Raw genomic sequence first — 13,434 nt, 5'->3', positions numbered from 1 at the left:
AATCATAATTAATGTCCATAGCTACCATGTGTTACCAATGACTCGCTTATTTTCAGTTTGAATTAGTATTTAAATAAGTTTTGAAACTTGAATGGATATACTTATGTTTGATTGTCCTTGAAGTCATTCTGGGTAAGAGCATTTGCTAAATGCATGTAATGTAATTTAATTTTTAATTAAAGATTCTAATCATATTGTTTAGCCATGGAAAGCAGATTGTTTTGAGTAGTCTGTGAGTCAGTTATTGACAACAGAGTTCAGGAAGCCTCACTCTCCAAAAACAAATATTTTCTACCCCTGTGGTATTTATAAAGCACAGTACCTACCTGAATAGAGTACCTAACCTAGGGTCTGTACACATCTCAAAGCTCAGTCTAGTTGATTGTACACCATCCCTTCCTTATAAAATACACAGATGATACTTGTGTACCTCATACAATGGCCTCCCCTTATCCTCAATATTCCATCACAACAATGACCATAAGAGGATAATTTAACCATACTGGTGTTTGGCTGTTTGTATGTGACTGGCTGAGGGCCAAGTAGAGAGACAGTGTCCTTTATCCTAGTCATGTGATAATTAATGTCACTTTTGCTTCTCTTTTTTGTGCCATGTCATATCCACAGATATGTACATATTTGGTATAAAATGCTAAAGAAAGTAGAAACTATGTCATAATGACAGTGGGCCCTCTTTTGCTATTCTTAGCAAAGTTCAGCCATTTAAGGCCTCAGACCTCAGGGTCATCATTCTTTCGTAGGAAACCTTTCAAAGGGCACAGTCCTGTATAAGTATGGCAGTATGCCATTTGATGATGTGTAACATGGCTGCATACTTCCTAATGTACCAACGTAGATCACTTCAGCTGCTCAGAGGAAGACCCTAGAGGTAAGGCTTATAACTGAACACCAACCTCAAAATGGAAACGCAAAAAAGAAACTATGAAGATCCAAGCTGTACTTTATAGAGTTTTGAAGATATGTTTAAGCCTAAAGGTATTTATGGGTTAGACATCAGAATAAGGAGTCTAGAAGTATCCAACCCATGACATCAACAAAAACATTACACACTGCCTGACTTTGACCCCAGCCTGAAAATATTTGCACTCATAAATATGCATTTAACTCCTCTACACAAGCTAATCTCTCAAGGTCCCAAGTTCTGTGTGTACATCAGTACTAAGTAGAGCATAACTATCACGACACAATCTAAAATACTCTGCAGTTTCTGAAGTCCCACGACTAAGTCTTGAAGGCATGCTCAACAGTTGAGCTGTCTTCATAAGTACATGGACATGTGGACTGGTATCATTTAGAGCACCCAGTATGCAAAGCATTTCAGCGGTGTCCTGTTAATATCACATTCACATCACAATAATTCAGCAGAAGCTGAAAGACTGAGGCAGCAGATCTTTACAGAAATAAAACAATTTATTTATATACAACATTCTCTCTTCCTGTTTAGAAACTAGTACAGTACAATTTAGCCATGGAAATTCTATGAAAGACAATGTGAGGACTGGCACTATTCTGAATGAGAATTACAGACATGGGTTTAAAACTCCCTGCTAGTTTAAAGCTAGATTTCTTTAAAACATTTCCACCACCCATAATTAAAACTCTTTTACATCCAACATTTGATTTAGGCATCTGTGTACATCAAAATATATCCATAAAAATATTTAGTGTTCCCTGTCAAATTTTGGTCATGCAAAAAAAAAAAAAAAAAAACAAAACAAACATAAGACAGTTCCAACTTGGAATACCTCTTCATATATATGAATTCTTAAAATAAAAAGCAAAGATAGAAGATATACTGCAACATGACTGCATAAGGATTAAGCTAATACTGTGCAAATACAAATTTTAACTATTACAATAGTAAGCTGTTCTCATCACAAATTTAGACACTTGTGGAAAAATGAGTAAGACACATCATGGATATATCACATTACATACAGTACCATGGAAAAGAAAACATAGAAAAAATATACATCCCTTCTCTCCTTGTTTTGTGCATTTAAATGGTACATTCCGTGGTACCTTTTCTGGTAAATTCATGTTTGTAGAATCCACAAACAAGAACAACGCAGACAGTCATTTTACGATATCTTAACAACAGCAATCATGACAACAATCATCAAGGTAATGTACCACTTTTGAAAGTGCAAAAAGAGCAGGTCATTGAGGGCACAGAGTCTGTATTCAATTACTGAAGGACATCTTACTGATAAAGTTATTGACTCCAGGGGAATGAATCATCCCACTAGAGGAGGTTGTTTAATCACCATACAGGCAATAACAAAAAAGTGCAGGCACTATGAGAAATGAAGCACTTCTCCATCTTCAAGTAAGATCAGTGTTTTTCCTTTTAAGTGTTTTGGGATCTCTATTGTCTTTGTAAGGGTGCCACAGGGGGCGGAGAGGTCTTCAGCAGTTGGTTGAGACTCTTGGTGACGCTGAGTGACTGGGTGGTGGCACACTCCGCCAGCCTGGGCCCCATCTGGGCGTGGAGGGCCTGGCACAGGGTGGCCGTGGCCCCCCGCACACTGCCGCCCCTGCCCTGAATTGTGCCGCTGTTGGTGGAGGTGCTCAGCAGGTGCCACAGCAGGGGCAGCACTTTCTGCTCTACAGCCTGTGGCTTGTGAGGGTACAGCTCCGTCACCAGATCTGAAAGGAAGACGAGACACCGCACCTCAGTAAAATAATAGCTTTCTCTCTAGTCTGCATTGTGACTATAATAGGCTCTGTTATTTCTTATTTTTACAAGATTAGGCTCTATTTAGTTATACAGGTGTACTCCGTTTAGTAGTACATATTACCTTGCGCTTACACATCAGTCTAGGCACACATGTGTGATCAAAGCACTATGTTTAGCATTGACGCTTGTTTGTGTGGTTAGTGGGGTCCTGTTTGTGCAACTTTTCAAGAGCCTTTGAATAAGAGTGTTTTTTAAATAACAATAGTGTAAAATGTAAAGTATTTTCTATAAAATGGTGAGACTGTAGCCACTGGACTTCTTTCTAGATTTCCAATGCCAAAAGCGTACTGCTCTTGCAACGAGCTGCAGCTGACTCACCTGCAACCTTATCAACAAGGTTCACCTTGGCCCTGCCACTGAGAAGTTGAGCCTTGGTGACAAACAGCTGGAGCAGCAGAGCATTATCTGCAACAGCAGAGAAAGAGCTGATCAGGTGCCTGCCGATGATCACACAAGTAAGCCTGGGAGACATCCCAGAAAAACCTGAGTCAAAGGGCCTCACCTAGGTTTTGAATGAGGGCATCTACAGCACCAACAGCAGCAGTATAGATGGCATTGTTCTTTGAGTTGAGGTGATTGTCCACTATGGCTGGGACCAGGATGTTAACCACCTGGGCCAGGTTATCCCTCAGCGGCGGGATGATGTTCTGCAGGGCCTCCAGCGCATGCAGGTTGACTTTGCTATTGGACTCCTGGAGCCTGGCCTTCATGGCGTCAAAAACCTTTAAGGAAAAACAAGGATGAGGTGGCAACCATAACTGACAATCATGTCCTTTGAGCCGGGCCCTCTCATCTAGGTGCACTTGGATTAGTTCTATTTGCTTCTAACTGGACATAGCCTGTGGCTTTTCAGAACACAGCTGTTTGACTCAAAGAGTATGGCAGTGCTGGCCTACCCAATCATACACAATACACTGGTCATTGAATGAAGGTATATTGCTGCTATTATTCTCTGCTGAGACAACTTACTGGAAAAATGCAGGCAACAACCATGTCGTGGTTGTGCTCACAATCAGCAACCAGCTGGTCGATGGCTTTGATGCGCTCCCGGAAGTCCTTCGACCCCATCAGCACCTTTAGCTGCTTGATGTACTCTGTCCTCTCTGCAATTCTGTGTGCCTGAGCCCTGCAGCTGTACTCGCCAGACTCCCTGCTCAGACAGAAAGGAATAGTTCGCAATAGACGTAAACACATGTAATTACATGCACATGGTCTGAGTAAGAGCACCCTATGGAAGCTAGGAGTTGCAGGAAGCCCACCTGTTAATAAGGCTGAGGGGCTCGCGGGGGAGAGATGAGGCTCGGACCGTCCCGCTACCAGGAAGAGAGCGTCTGCCCCTCGCCGAGGGAACGTCTTGAGGCATTTCGCCCAGTCCCTGCCAAGAACAGAGCACCCATTGGCATCCCAGAACAACTACAACGCACCAATGCAAAATACAATAGGCCATTCAACAGAAGCATCTCCCCCAACACCTACAGAAAAAACAATCCGTTATAAACGCAATGTTATGTCTCTGATACACTGAGCTGATTCAAAACAATCAACAGACAGCCATCATCAGACTCTGTACCTTAGTCTTGAGGGTGAAGACTAAGTCTCTGAGGGCTGGCAGGTCTTTGGCTGGAATGTATTTCTTGACCATTTTGTCAAAATCCTGGTGGGATGCCAAAAACAACAGCATCTGACGCCCAAAGTACCTGTGGGAAAAAAAACAGACCTGAAATTAATCAGGGCTGTTCTGAATACTGAAGGAAAATTTGCATATACATCTCTCAAAAAAGGAAACCTTTGCTCTCAAAGCAAACCCATATAGGTGTAGGAGTCCCAACTGTTCAGTTTTTAAAAATGGCAAATAATGTTCATCAAAATCTCCAGTTCAGTTTTTTTCATTATGGAAATTTACCTATGGCTTTAAATTTGAAATAGTAAAAACAGTACAAAATCAAAGCCATCATCCAAAAGATACCAAGGTAGAACTTTTTGAGGTGTAAAAATTAAAAAAGCTGTTATTAAAATGACTTACCAGTGCCTTTTGCTTTACATGTTAACATTAGGGTATACAAAAACAATGAAAGAACAAAGCTAAATGGGCTACTCACACACTCAATCTGTACCGGGTGCAAGCAAACATTACTGCCACCACTGATGGGTTAAAACAAGGAAAGTGTAATAATACACTCTAAACATGTCCAACTACAGTATAATGACAGCAGAGGGAAGCATTCAAGTGAGTAAATTTCATAGCAAAGGGACCAAGTCCACATCCTCATTGAGGCCAAGGTGAACAGGGGTTTTGAAAGAAAAAATCCAAAATTTTTCCTTCTGGAGCAGTTTTTTTGTCTATCCCTACCTCTTATATTTTCCTCTACTACCTCCATACTGATGAATTTGAGTGTATCTGGATTATGCCCGTTTGCAGACTCATAATGCCTGCCCATTAGGTAGCCCGGGTAGCATTTATATGTTCCAAAATCCAGCCTTTGAGTCTCCTTTTTGTCCGTCCCACATAGAACAGCTCATATGAGCACTCCAAATGACACACCACATAAGTAGTGTCATAGTAGATGAAACCCTTCATTTTTTTTCTTTCCAGATTTAAGATAATTTAAAGTTTGGTTTGTTGTATTTTACTGCACCGTCCACACTGATCAACAATGACCAATCTTTGACAGAAATTTTCCCTGTATACCCATTTATCAGTTTCCCCCAATAGTTGACTGACTAGTTCGGATCTGCCAGGAGACAAAACATATATATGGCAGGATCTTAGACCTGTGGGTTTTTTTAAATTTTATTTTCGTCACCCACATTTGTTGTTGGTTTTCACCACTTTCCCCATAAGATAAGAATTATTTAAATAATATATAATGAATAATGAACAGAGTTGCCGATGATTCTGAATTATTACTTGTACAAACAACTGAATCGTGTTCCTCATTTAATGCACATTATTTCACAGGACATAAACTAGAAGAAGTATCGGTGAAAATGTGGAAATGCCCAGTTCTGTTTTTAAATGCCCCACTCCATTTTTAAAAAATGGGAGGAAATTCCATTTCAAAATGTCCCTCCCAATTCTGGCTGTAATTCTGCAACTGTATGTTAGCAGGGCTACAGGAGGTGCACTCTACCTGGGTTCCTGGGAGGAATCCTGTGCCAGCCGGGCAATGGCAGGCAGGATACGGTCGGTGAGGTCCGCGGTGCCGGACAGCAGACGGCCAGCGCCAATCTTTTCCACCAGGTCGGCAAGGTGCTGTGCTGTGCACTTCCTCACCATTGGATTCAGGTGTCTGCACACAAGAAATGGCATCACGGAAGGGGTCCAGTCAGACACCATTTCTCATCCTGGACTAGATTTTATACAGTATACTTATTAACTTGCTCAAATGAAAAAGCCACCCATTTCTGTTTATGCAATGTTATATGCTGTTAGTGCACCCACACTACTCTGGTCATGAGTAGTGATGTATGAGTTTGTGTTGTACTCTGCATCACTTGTAAGTCGCTTTGGATAAAAGCATCTGCCAAATGAAAAGACTTGAAACACTTATAATTCCCCATGCAGCATAAAATATGATCAGGAAAAATGATTTGCTGTATGTTACTGGGTTGTATGCAATGGAAATTTTATTTTCATTGTGGGGAGTCAGAAATAAGGATCTTGCACACAGTACTGCCAGAATGAAAACTGTGCACACTTAGCCACCACATGTGGACTGTGTATTTTCCTATTGTTTATCATGCTACAAGAAACATGTTAGGCTCACATATTTTTTGCCATACCATAGCAAAAAACAAATCAAATAAATCCCATATCTGGTTTTGTACAAGAAGAGTAGAATTTATCTGCTTGTACCACATCTATCTAACTTATATTTAAACATATAAAAAGTTAGGCTGTAAAGAATAAATGGAGGGATGTTTTACTGGATCCACCTGAACAGGTTTGTCGAGGCGTCTCACCTGAGGCCCCCCGCGAGCAGGGCGTTCATGACGCGGCTGGGCGTGCAGCTCTGCACCATGCCATCAAGGGCGGCGTCCACGTCCTGCCGGATGAAGGCGTTGGACACGCCCGCTTTGTGCAGCAGCGCCGTGGCGGTTCCCTCCAGCTCCTGATCCATCCCCCGCTGTAGGAGGGTGAACAGGGTTCCCAAGGTAACCACCGCCACTCGTGACACACCAGAGCGAAGGTTCATGACCTGGGGAAAAACACACACACTCATGAGCTTCAAAGGACTGTGGCAACTGGCGGAGAATCCAAAGCCCATGCTTTCACACAGGCGGACTTGATGAAACTGTAAATTTGTCCACAGTGCTTACCAACTACAGTATTTTCCAAGCCTTTCTAGTCCAAGCTCATAAACCGAACAATAAATTTTGTCTTGTTAGTTCAGACAGCTTGTATGTACTGTATACCACTATCAAAATAAGCAGGACTGCGGGTCTCCAGGTTCAGGATGATTTTACCATTACACACGTGATTGGCAGGACTGGGAAAGTGAGAGAGGAAAATGAGGCACCTCCAGGATAAGCGCACGGCAGACGTCCGGCAGTCTAGTGAGGAGCACGTCTGAGTGGTACTGTGCCAGACTGCGGAAAAAGGTCATCCCCTCTATCTTCTTCTCCCTGGATTCAATCAAAGAAAGGGTCAACCACCAAAAATAGTGACCCAAATCAATACATAAAACAGCTACTGCTTGGAAAAGATGAGTTATTTAAAAATAGTTCTAATGCCAGATGAAAGGTTCATGCATTTTATAACCCCAGTGTGAGGATCAGAGGTGTGAGGACATGCACCTACCAGTCACTGGAGCTCAGTAGCACGAAACTCTGGGTCAGAGCCAGCTCAGGATTGGAGAATGGTCGCAACTCAGGCTGTTCCTGGACATCCTTTTTCTGGCCAGTGGGACCAAGGGACAGCTCATCTAAGGGAAGAGGGGATATGTGGAAATGAAAACGGGGTGAGGGATATTTGAAAATGGGCATTTTTTAATTTGTAGGTTAAAAGTATGCTAAAAAGACTCCTTTAAACCCATATTAAAAGTATGCAAAAGCTACTTCTTTGAATCATCAATCAAGTCCAGCTGCCAAGATGCACATTAAAATGTTTTGAACTATTACTGTTGTTGTTATCAGAAAGTATGCAAACTACAGAAGGTTCCGCAGGTTGTGGGGCTCACCTGAGCTGTTGGAGAGAGACGGGCGGGTCTTGTTGAGGCTGGGGGCTCTCCTCACACGGCGCAGCGAGTTTTTGGACTGGGGGGGTATGGTAGGGGGGCTGGGCTGGTGGTGGGGGCTGAAAGACTTGAGTGGACTCATTGGAGCCTGGGGGCTAGTAGATCTGATGGGCAAGTCCTCTGGGAGACCCTCAGGCTGGGCCATCACCACCTCACTCCCATTCAGCTGCCAATCTGTCCGAGAGAAACGAACGCTGAGTAAACTGACCTCACTATTACTCTTTCCTATAATTGGGCAGCAATGTACAATAGTGGTAAGGAGCAGGGCTCATAGGTGAAAGGTTGCTAGTTCAATTCCCTGCTAGGGCACTGCTGCTGTACCCTTGAGCAAGATACTTAACCCAGAACTGCCTCAGTAAATACCCAGCTGAATAAATGGATAACATGTAAAAACCATCACCTGTGGATAAAAGCAGATGCCAAATGACAACAATGGAATATAACACAGTATTATTATCTAGAGGAGCTTCATGGACAGCAGCCCAAAATTTGAATTAAATTTAAACTAATTTGCATTTTTAAGTTGAATTTTGAGTTACCAGGAGGTGAACTACAACATATTCAAATTATCATATGAACCGTCTCTCTGCTACTTGCACGAATAACTTTCATTCTGGAAGAAATACAAAAACAACACAAGTATGACTCATGGAAAGTGAGAGATGACCTCTGACCTTTGAGCCCATCCACCTCGTCGATGCTGGATTGGGAGCTGGTCTGGCACAGGCCCTCACGGGCCCTCTCCACCTGCTGCCGCTCTTCCTGCTCATGGAGCATCTCCTGCTGCTCCAGACGCCGCTGCCTCATCTTATCCCTGGCAGACTTAGACAGCTTCACCTTCTCCTGCGCGGGGAAAAACCACACAGATTTTACTCACTACATGCCTTAAAAGTCCACAGGAGTGAGGCAAGTGCACATAAGGTCCAGGCACCACTCAATTCCAGTGGAAAGAACTTCTTTCCACTTCCTGTCCCTCAAGGCATGATGGGATAGGCTGACTGAGGTCTGATGCTCACCACTGGCTCCTCGGTGTCGGGGCTGTCATTGGTCTCATGGTGGCTGGCAGACACCGCGTGGCCATACACGCCCTCTGGAAGCTCACTGGATGTCCTGCAGGTGGTGTCATTCTGCTCGTGTGGCACAGCCACCACTGGAGAGCTGGACAGGGGTATGGAGGATCCAAAAACACCTGGGAGAGAAATGAGGAGGCAGGTAGGGGTCAGAGGGCATCACAGCTGATCCTGGATTTCCCCGAGCCTCACACTGTATCTGCTACAAAATCACCACAAACTTCTTTCTTTGTTTAAGAAAGAAGTGTCAGTATGTACACTGGCGTGTAGTCAGAAGACCCCTCTAACTGTTGCTGCCCAGCCTCCGGCCTTGGCAGAGCAATGGGTCAGGCTGGTCGTGTCTGTTTGCCATGTCAAACACAGCAGTGAGCACGGCTGTCATGACCTAGAGAGGAAAAAAGGGGGAGTGGACTTTGCACTGAGCCACTGCAATGTGAGGCCGAAAGGAGCCAATGGGAGGAGAGAGGACTGACCTTTGCCGATAACACCTTCCGACATGCCACTGGCCGGTGAAATCCTGCTGCTGTTGACCTGAGATCCTGGAGTACAGAGGACAGGCCCATTGGTGAGAGCAGTGTTTGCCTAGCTACTCTGTACCGTCCCCATCTTTCCTCAACAATGTCCTAGCCACCATTAATCACCCCTGTCTCAATTTACTAACCTCTAGCTGGTCTCAGCGCTCTGACTGGCTCTCGACCTGAAGTTCTGGCAGGGGGTGGGGATGCCTCTCTCAGCCTCTCCTCCTCAGCCTCGATTGGTCCGTTGGAGTAGGTGACCCGCTGGCCAACCACGCTCACATCCGGGGTGACCTTATCTCCGAACGTTGGGCCTGTGTGGCATCAAACGCCCTTCAGCATTTTCCAAATACATGCACCTTTTCAGACATACACATCAGTGCCAAACCCATGACTATGATGTCTGCACCCAAGGATTCTCCTAATGGGGACAGCCCTCAGACTCCTTCACCAACATCAGATGTCTTCGCCATGTGACATCACAGCAGGAGCCGGCTGCATTACTGCGTGATTGGTGGTCTGAGGGTCTGATGTCATAGTGTAAAGGCACTGGCTAGGGCCAGTAAAGTTCAATCACACCCTACTATGAAAGACCCTCTCTGTTGTAATGGGGTTGCTCTGTACCTGGAAGAGGGCTGCAATCCATAGAGGCAGAGGCCTTCATCTTGCCAGAGGAGACCCTGCTGGCCCGTGGCTTTGTGGCCGAAGAGGTGGAGTTACCAGTACTGCAGAAGTGGGACAGACATCAGAACATTTCATTAGCACAGAGGCAAATTATGTATTAATTATGACACCACCATAAACACATATCAGAATTAAAATTTTAAGTTGGATCTTAGAGCAAGTAACATTGTATATAGAGTTCAATTGTGTGTTTCAAAAAGAAAATGATGCATAAACCCATACATACAACAGTGGATACATTTCAACAATAACAAAGAAGTAAAGAGTATTTTGGTAGCAACAAAAGGCTGTGTTTTAGTAATCCTACAGAGAAATATGCAGCACTACAGTAGCTACAGTACTTAACACACTAGTGCTGCAGACTAGCACAGTATATGATGTGCTTTGCATCACTATAACCACTTAGCTCAGAACTAAATGACAGGTTTTGTTAAACCACCTTTATTCAGATTACCATATAAAATCCAGAGTGTACAGGCAAAAGAAGATCAAGCATTGACCTTGTGTTTTTCCCCAACAATGGGGAAAAGAATGGAGAATGCACAAGGCTGGTATAACCATGGAAATGTGGTTGTCAAGCTGGATGCGTGCATGCACAGAGCCAGCTTCAGGCCTGTGCAAGCCTGCCTTAGCAGCCTGCCCTTCTGGAGAGCTCTGAGAGATTAGAGAGTTAGCTCGCCAAGCCAACCGTCACTGGATGTGTATTATCCTCAGAAGCTGCAAAAGAGTTTCTTCTGTCCCCTGAGTGAATGTACAGTCTGAAAGCTAGACATCCGTGACCTCATGGTTAGATCAGTGTGTTCGAGGCATACTGAATGAGAAACCAACTGTAGTGAAATGTTGTTACAGGTGCAGAAATCCTCCACCCTGCAGTGGTGACCTGACTGGATGATGGGGGATTTGTGAGAAAGATCAATTCATGTTGGGTTTATACACCACTTTTTACTTTTTTTCTTAATTTGTCCAATTTAATTTGTAATTTGTCCCTTTTTTCTGGGAGGAATTATGGGGGGAGAGACGCACTGTAGAAAAGGGCCACATGTGTATGTTTCTGTCTTTGTCTTTGTCTTTGTTTGCGCACCACCCCCATCTCTCACAGGCACTTGTTTACGACTCAGCTGAAACCTGGCCAAACCGGTCCTGCTGCTCCCCTTATCAGCAGGACCCCCACCGGTAACTCGAGGCACAGGCGCACCCCCAAGGACGGCCCCCAGGTCACCATTTGCCCTCGGACCTGCCCGTATCCTTTGGCCACCAATCAGGGCCTCAATAGGGCCGGGGATACGGGACAAGATAAAGGTGGTAGTAACCTCCCCCACCTCAGTACCATAACAATCTCTGGGAGGTGAAGAACTGGGGAGACCAAGCCTTTGGGGACCAAACATTGTGCTGTTGTTGTGTGCGTCTGTGCCAAAGTAAGTAGTATGCCTAACTTCAACTGGTTGTAATATAATTGCCTGTAGAGAGGGAGGGGTGTGCATGTTAATTAAGATAGTGTGTCCTTAATGTATAAATGTTTTCATAGCCATTCCTGCAGTTTAAGTCTGTATGCCTTAATGCCTGTATGTATACTTTTACATTCCATGGACCCAACAGTACTGATCATTCTCCCTGCTTACTCTTTGCAGGGAACCACACACCCATGCACCACAAACCCTTGTATCCATCCATTCAAAATCACCAATAAACACCTGAACCCGGAACCTGACTCCTGTGTCCTGACCGACACCCCACTGTGATAGCAAACAAGCCTGAACCTAGTACGGGTGAAACTGCCCCCTCAGTTTCAGTGGTCCTTCGAGCCGGATTGGTGCTGTTGCAGTGGACATGTCAGGCACACCGGGTTCAGCTCCTCCATTCGCAAGCCGCTCTCGCCGTGAGACCCGTCGCCCGGTCCACCACGAGAGCTACGAGGTCCAGTATGTGGGGAAGAGCACCCACAGACCTGCGGACGTCCACGCCAGTGAGCAGGAGGGACAGGCCGAGATGACCCCCCTCAGGACGCCAGAGAGGAGTTCCCCAGTCCGGCAGGGTCAATCACCCACAGCCCCACACAGTCAAGATAAACTGGTGCAGCAGCTCGTGGACACCGTGAGGCGACAGAGCGAGCTCATGGAACGCATGCTGCAGCGCTCTGCCACCTCCACTCCCTTCAGCGCCAGGTCCTCACGCCGGAGCTCAAGGCAGCCATCACCCCAGACGGCTCGCACTCAGCCTGTGCAGCCAGGAACACACCCAGCCCTTGTCCAGGAGCTGACAGAACACCTCCATCGGATGCAGCTGCCACCATCGCCCCCGACGCCACCACCAGTCAGCCGCTCCACGGCGTCCATCTCCAGTGCCCTGTACCACCGGCCACCGGGGCAGGAGGGCACCCTGACAGACAGTGCCACGCCCAGCCAAGTGTTGCCACGGCAACCAGCCCCTCCACAGCAGCATCCCCTGCTGCCACTGCAGGTGCACCCAACCCACCAGGGGGAGCACCCACAGGGCCAGCTCCCTCAGCTGCCCTACAGCCTGTCTCAGCCTCAGCCAAGTTTTCCCCCTGCCATGCAGGCTGTGACTGCAGACCAGAACCCAGTCCTCCTGCAGCCCACTCAGTATCTGCCGCAGGGACCAGTAATGAACGTGCCCTCATACCTGACGCCCTACCCACAACCGGTTGCCACCCTGCCCTCCCACGGGCCAACGCAGCACCCTGGAGCAGTGACGACGTCTCCACCACAGACAGCAGGAACAGCGCCCCCTGCTGTGCGAAGACGGTCCTACAGGAGGGTGGAAGGTCTGACCTTCCCAGACCTGACCAAGGAGGATGAGACCGAGTACACCATGCTCCGGATGGCCCTTGACAACCTGCTCGATCCAGAAGAGACCGAGCAGTACAAGTACCACATCCTCCTGGACCACCTGAAGGTCGACCAGGCCCAGCGGCTGGCACTCGCATTCTCCAAGGCCCCAGACCCCTTCATGAGAGCAGTGAAGGCGCTGGATGACCGATACGGGCAACCACGCCAGCTGGCATTCCGGGAGATTAAGGCCATCATGGCCTTACCTCCAATCCGGCCAGGGGATGGGCAGGCCTTCGACGACTTCGCCCTCCGCATCCACGCCCTGGTGGGACTCCTTCAGACTCTGGGGGGGCAGGGCCAAGCTGAGCTAGCCTGCGG

At 46.3% G+C, this 13,434-nt stretch overlaps 1 protein-coding gene across 1 annotated transcript in view; it reads right to left on the bottom strand.

Annotated features, from left to right (window-relative positions):
- Positions 1 to 1,762: 1,762 nt before the first annotated feature.
- The window catches only part of LOC118786734 (TOG array regulator of axonemal microtubules protein 1), a 37,678-nt gene continuing 26,006 nt past the window's right edge, over positions 1,763 to 13,434 (bottom strand). The window contains exons 7-22 of the mRNA XM_036542023.1: positions 10,208 to 10,308; positions 9,730 to 9,897; positions 9,542 to 9,607; positions 9,015 to 9,187; positions 8,673 to 8,841; positions 7,942 to 8,172; positions 7,563 to 7,686; positions 7,282 to 7,387; positions 6,725 to 6,960; positions 5,893 to 6,051; positions 4,332 to 4,458; positions 4,021 to 4,136; positions 3,731 to 3,911; positions 3,264 to 3,483; positions 3,080 to 3,166; positions 1,763 to 2,670 (exon numbers count right to left, since the gene is read on the bottom strand). Of these exons, the coding sequence (XP_036397916.1) occupies positions 2,390 to 2,670; positions 3,080 to 3,166; positions 3,264 to 3,483; positions 3,731 to 3,911; positions 4,021 to 4,136; positions 4,332 to 4,458; positions 5,893 to 6,051; positions 6,725 to 6,960; positions 7,282 to 7,387; positions 7,563 to 7,686; positions 7,942 to 8,172; positions 8,673 to 8,841; positions 9,015 to 9,187; positions 9,542 to 9,607; positions 9,730 to 9,897; positions 10,208 to 10,308 (2,545 nt within the window). The 3' untranslated portion in view covers positions 1,763 to 2,389. The remainder of the gene's footprint in view (positions 2,671 to 3,079; positions 3,167 to 3,263; positions 3,484 to 3,730; positions 3,912 to 4,020; positions 4,137 to 4,331; positions 4,459 to 5,892; positions 6,052 to 6,724; positions 6,961 to 7,281; positions 7,388 to 7,562; positions 7,687 to 7,941; positions 8,173 to 8,672; positions 8,842 to 9,014; positions 9,188 to 9,541; positions 9,608 to 9,729; positions 9,898 to 10,207; positions 10,309 to 13,434) is intronic.

Source organism: Megalops cyprinoides, chromosome 12 (assembly GCF_013368585.1).
Source record: "Megalops cyprinoides isolate fMegCyp1 chromosome 12, fMegCyp1.pri, whole genome shotgun sequence".
Lineage (NCBI taxonomy): Eukaryota > Metazoa > Chordata > Actinopteri > Elopiformes > Megalopidae > Megalops > Megalops cyprinoides.
The sequence above is the reverse complement of the archived record's forward strand: the minus strand, read 5'-3'. Positions and strand labels throughout refer to the sequence as shown.